Source organism: Rosa chinensis, chromosome 1 (assembly GCF_002994745.2).
Source record: "Rosa chinensis cultivar Old Blush chromosome 1, RchiOBHm-V2, whole genome shotgun sequence".
Classification (NCBI taxonomy): Eukaryota; Viridiplantae; Streptophyta; class Magnoliopsida; order Rosales; family Rosaceae; genus Rosa; species Rosa chinensis.
In genome coordinates this window covers 5,453,050-5,458,765 of record NC_037088.1, presented here as the reverse complement: position 1 = coordinate 5,458,765, position 5,716 = coordinate 5,453,050, and the positions used below count along the sequence as shown (strand labels likewise).

General features: G+C 40.4%; 1 protein-coding gene across 1 annotated transcript; it reads left to right on the top strand.

Moving 5' to 3' along the window:
• Positions 1 to 1,386: 1,386 nt before the first annotated feature.
• LOC112187184 (caffeic acid 3-O-methyltransferase) lies at positions 1,387 to 3,673 on the top strand. The gene is made up of 4 exons (XM_024325870.2): positions 1,387 to 2,173; positions 2,575 to 2,885; positions 3,056 to 3,120; positions 3,241 to 3,673. The coding sequence occupies exons 1-4, from the start codon at positions 1,755 to 1,757 to the stop codon at positions 3,535 to 3,537; spliced, it is 1,092 nt and encodes a 363-aa protein (XP_024181638.1). The 5' UTR covers positions 1,387 to 1,754; the 3' UTR covers positions 3,538 to 3,673.
• Positions 3,674 to 5,716: the final 2,043 nt, after the last annotated feature.

Sequence of the window (5,716 nt, the reverse complement as noted above, 5' to 3'; positions counted from 1 at the left end):
TTGGAGCAATTGCTTGAAGTTTATGAATGGTAGAATGAGCGGCAGTCATGATAAACAAAAGGAGAAGTTAAAAGCTTCTCAAAGAAATTCCAACACTAGTTGAAAATATTTTGAAATTTAGGTCCAAGAGCATTTTGTTTTGATACCATGTAAAAAATGATAATTGGTATATTGATGATAATTACAATTAAGAATATTACAAGATATATAGGAAAACAATCTACCTTCTATGGTATGGAATTATAATCTAGATCCTAAGTATTATCACAAAAATAAATTACAACAATTGACAAAATGTGAAGGGAATTAGCATTTACACCTAAATCTTTCCATATCATGAGAGATTCTCAACAATAGGGATGAGATTTTGGCAAGATTGAAGCTTAATTTGGAGCAGGCTCGAGCTAGAATGAAATCCTATACAGATAAACACAGAACTGAAAGGGAGTTTGAGATAAATGATTGGGTTTACTTGAAGCTGCAATCTTACAACAACAGTCAGTGAAACGCAGACACTCTAATAAGTTGGCTACTAGGTTCTATGGTCTCTTCCAAGTGATAGCTAAGGTAAACAAGGTTGCTTATAAATTACTATTACCTCCTGATTCAAGGATACACCCTGTCTTTCATGTGTCACTGTTAAAAAAGAAAGCTGGTGCGAATAAAACTATTCAGGCACATCTGCCACCTTCATTGAACCCTTTGAATCCAAGGTGGTACCCAGCTAAAGTGTTGGGAAGAGGTATATTCAAGAAAAAGAATGCACCAGCTACCAAATGGCCTATACAATGGGTGGGAGCTATGGAGGATGCAACGTGGATGGAAGCTGATGAAGTTATGAGATTGTATCCAGATTTCAAGGATGTGTAGTTGTTTCTGTATCCAGATTTCAAGGATTTTTTTTTTTTTTGTCAAATAAACTCATTCATTAGATGAAACCCATATTACAAAGGTAATACAGAAAAAGTAGGAGTCCTAGGCCCGAAGACCCAATAGACAACCCATAAACTAAACTAGAACTAACTGACAAGCCGAGGCCCAAAAGCCCAAAATACCAGAAAACCTAGATCTAAAACTAAAGTCTTCGCTGCAACACAGGTTGGCCGCCATGAGTACCACCATGGCCAGATGAGCTCCGACAGAAGCTTGACTTCCAGAGACCAAATAACTCTCCACCATCATTCTCCACACCGAAATTGCATGCACAGGAAGAAACAAGAAAAACAGATAACTTTCAAGGATGAGTAGTTGTCTCTGCAGCAGGGTGGGATGTTGGGATACCAACTTATTAGTAAAACGCAGCGTTTTGGTTGTGATATGCCTATATATACTCTTCCTTTCATTTTGTAATTCAACTATCAAATATATATATATAAGTTCTATTTTCTCTTTCAGTTTTCCTTGTTTTCTTCTCTTTTATTTCTGAGGGTACTCATCATGCGCATTCTCCTTTTTGATTCTGCTGGACCTCACGGCCCCCCAATTCATCGTTGCTGTTGTACTGTGTTTTCTTTCTGCTCTGTAGTTTCTTTTTCTCTCTGGCTGTTTCTGTTTCTTTGAGTTGTTTTTTGGCTCTTTGTTATTGGATCACTATTACCAAAAAAAAAAAAAAGAATCATGCATTTACCACCCACCACTTCTTATCTTATATGAAAATCAGACACGCGGAATGTACTGTTATATAGTATAGTTTTGTACCTGTAAATAAACTGTTTTCCTTGAGTTCAGAATGAGCACAGAGTTCTAAGCCAGTAATGATGTCCACAAAAGAAGAAGAAGAAGAAGAAAGCTTCAGCTATGCCATGCAGCTGGTGACTTCTAATGTGCTGCCTATGTCCATGCAATCAGCAGTTGAGCTTGGAGTTTTCGACATGATAGCCAAAGCTGGTGCGGGTGCGGGTCTTTCCTCATCCCAGATTGCAGCTCAGCTAGGCACCCAGAACCCCGAGGCGCCCATGATGTTGGATCGAATACTCAGGCTATTGGCAAGTCACTCTGTGCTCAATTGCACTGTGGTTAATGCTAATGATGATGATCATGTTGATGGGCCTAATTTTCAGAGGGTTTATAGTCTTGCTCCTGTGTCCAAGTACTTTGTGAAGAGTGATGAAGATGGCGTTTCTTTAGGCGCCCTGCTGGCATTGACTCAAGACAAGGTCTTCTTGGACAGCTGGTTTGTTTTCTCTTGTTAATTAGTTTAGTTCTCTTTTCATTGTTTCTTTTTGAAGAATTTTGAGTTTTGTTTGTATAGACTACAGATGAATATGGATATTACTACAATCGTTTTCTTAAATAATAGTATATATTAACTCATATATACGAGAACAAGGTAGTATAACTTAATTATCTTCATTTCTGTACATGAGTGGAGTGGAGTGGAGAAGGATCATTCAATATCTCCATTTCTATACATAAGTACCAGAAACAATTGAATCCCTGTAAGAATCAACCCCAATAATTGAAGAAACGGTATTATTATTTCCACAAGTCAAAGAAACAAAAATATTAAGATCTTTAAACTTGCGCATTTGATTCAGTTCCTAACTCTAATTTGGTACACGCATTGAAATATAGGTTCCAGTTGAAAGGTGCTGTTGTGGAAGGAGGAATCCCATTTAACAGGGTCCATGGCACACATGCCTTTGAGTATCCAGGTTTGGACCCCAGGTTTAACCAATTGTTCAACACAGCAATGTGCAACCACACCACTATTGTTATCAAGAAAATTCTTGATCTGTACAACGGTTTTGAGCTCCTTAAGCAACTTGTTGATGTTGGGGGTGGCCTTGGAGTGACTCTTAGCCTAATCACTTCTAGATACCCTCATATTAAGGGCATCAACTTTGACTTGCCTCATGTCATCAAAGACGCCCCTTCTTACACTGGTATAACTTTAAGTATTGTACTGTAATGTTTGCATTATTAATCAATTTTTTTTAATAAAAGTTTTACCTGACGGTTTAGTGGTTAATGATCTTGACGTTGCAACATGTTCGAACACATTCGTCACTATTTTTGCGTGTTTGATTTGGGCGTTAATTTGATTTGTACGTAGGAGTGGAACATGTTGGAGGAGACATGTTTGCAAGTGTTCCAAGTGGGGATGCCATTTTTATGAAGGTGATTTTTCAATTTCTCAAGCTTTATGTTTTCGTTTGTGAATTTGTGAAGCTTTTTCATGTAGAATTTGTTCTGTGAAGGATAGGCAATTTGATGTTGCCATGTTTTGCTAAATTGTAGTGGATACTTCATGACTGGAATGATGAGCACTGCTTGAAGCTCCTGAAAAATTGTTACAATGCTATACCGGACAATGGAAAAATAATTGTTGTGGAAGCACTTCTTCCAGTTTTGCCAGGGACCAGCACTGCTACAAAGAGCACCTGCCAAATGGATGTGAGTATGATGACACAGAACCCGGGAGGGAAAGAGCGAAGCGAACAAGAATTCATAGCCTTGGCAACTGCTGCTGGTTTTCGTGGCATTAGATATGAATGTTTTGTTTGTAATTTTTGGGTTATGGAGTTCTTTAAGTAGATAGACAAGCTTAGAAGCTCCTATCATTTACAAATATATTGAAGCCTCATTATAGAGCAGGTTCATAGTCCATATTAAAGACCCTTGTTTTTCAAAACTCATCTCCAATAAGAAGTTTGCTCTATTACAAAAATCAGTAATGAGGGTCCAAAGTCTATAGGTTGGTCTAATTATAGACACTTTTTCTTTTCTTTTTTCCTGGAAAGGGGGATAAATAAGCTAGCCCAATGGGCTGTTAATAGAAATGATTAACCAATTTATTGGACAAGCCCAAACAGACAAGAACTAGAAAAGAAAATTAATTAATAAAAAGAATAGGTTTGCGCTTGCACGCGTTGTAGGAAAAAGAATAGCTCTCCTTCCCTATCCGGCGGCGCACCCATACGGCGCCGTAGTCAGACGGGCTCTGTCGACTCTATTTGAGTCCTTGTGGTCCTAGATCGGCGCGATCTTGTGCTAGTTGGGGAGATCATGGGGTTTGTTTGTGTGTTGAGGGAGGTGGAGGTTGCTGTCGCCGGCAGATCTGGAGTCATTCCCTACTGGTCTGGTGGGCGGGTGTTCTTGCTGGCACAGGATTTGGGATCGCTTGAGGGTGACGATCTTGTGCGGGCGAGGTTGGCTGTTATGCTGCTTAACTCCGGTCAGATGGTTCCGATCTCTTTTGGGTCGTATGGCTCTGATTTGGGGTAGAGGTGGTGTGGTGTTCCTTGCTCGCATGAGGGATATGATGAGGCGATGGCAGAGGCGATCCAACATAGGCGGTCGTGCGGCGGAGACAGTGGCAGTTCGGGGGTGGCCGTGCTGGGTCTGGGTTGGGCTTCAATGGTCAGTGGTGGTCTTCTCACTTCCTTGGCAGAATTGCTGTTGCTCAGATTTGGGCCTGAGTTCGGGATTTGGGCTCAATCAGGGCTGGTGTGTGGGTTTGGGCTCATCTATTCGGCTTTGACCTTGCTGTTATTTTATTCTAATGTTGTTATTGTTTTATGTTTAATTTGGTTGCGCTTTTTGAGAGAAATAAGTCCCTACAATATTCGTGTAGGGCTAGTCGGGCTAGCTGCCTGTGTGTGCACTCAAAGTTTCTTGTCTGCTCTAGGTAGGTGACGAGTTCCTTGCTTCATCAAATGGTCGCTACCTCCTAGTGGCAGGGTGAGACTACGTGTCGTCGGATTTATCCTCCGGTGGCAACAAAATAGGAAAGCTGTGCGTATGGTAATTATGCTACGTTGTAATCGGGTTACATATCGAGTTATCTTTCCATTATGTCACAGTCATGTCAAATCAAATAGAGTCGCTAGTAGTGTGCTCTTTGCTACTTGGTGCCTAGTTGAATACAGTTATTTTGTAGAGACGTATGATAGTATTTTAGGACGTTCTCTAGATGCTTATTGTAATAAGGGGTTTAGGCTCAATGTCCCCCCCTTGTATTCGACAGTTTCATTAATCAAGGCTTGAGGGCAGCCGCACCAGCCGTTTATTCAAAAAAAAAAAAAGGAAAATTAATTTCCTCTTGAGCTCCAAGAGAGCCAATATCAGGAAATTAATCCTTAAAATAATAAAATGAAAACATATTCCCGATAAGAGGCCTAGCCCACTACTGAAAGCCTAGCTATTGTCGTCCAACTGACACCACCAGCCATGCACTGTTGCTGAGGTATTTCCGAAAACAGAATAACCAGAAGTTCCGTGCTGAAAAACTGATGTCATTCAAATCCCAGAACACAAGTCAATAGAGTACCAACAACCAAATGGATGAGATCCCTCACAACAAACTCAATTTCTCCACCATCGAGACTAAGAAGAAAACATGACTGCCAAATAGGATTCGAGATTCAGAGCATAAAACCAAAACAAGAACAGTAACAATGGAGAATGCGGGGTGAAAAACTCATGCGTGAGCACCCATACTCGCCTAGGTAAGTGATTTGCACTTTGTAATTGCAGCCATAAGAACCCCCTTGTAGGTTGAAGGGTAGAGAGAGGAGATTTGTTGTAAGGTTGATTCATTTTTTACCTGAAAATGTGTGGGATTGATTGACAGTGAGAAGAAAAGAAGCGAGAAATCGAGGAATAAAGTTCTCCCGTGCAGGACGTTGCCAGGATATACACCATAGAGGGTACAAAATCACCACAAGGGTGAGAAAAACCTAGAAAAGCCAGAGGAAGGAGATGAACAGTGGAG

Coding starts and splice junctions, on each gene's coding strand:
- LOC112187184 (XM_024325870.2), top strand. CDS start 1,755: ATGATGTCCACAAAAGAAGAAGAAGAAGAAGAAAGCTTCAGCTATGCC. Junction 2,886..3,055: donor AGACGCCCCTTCTTACACTG/GTATAACTTTAA, acceptor ATTTGTACGTAG/GAGTGGAACATGTTGGAGGA. Junction 3,121..3,240: donor GGGATGCCATTTTTATGAAG/GTGATTTTTCAA, acceptor GCTAAATTGTAG/TGGATACTTCATGACTGGAA.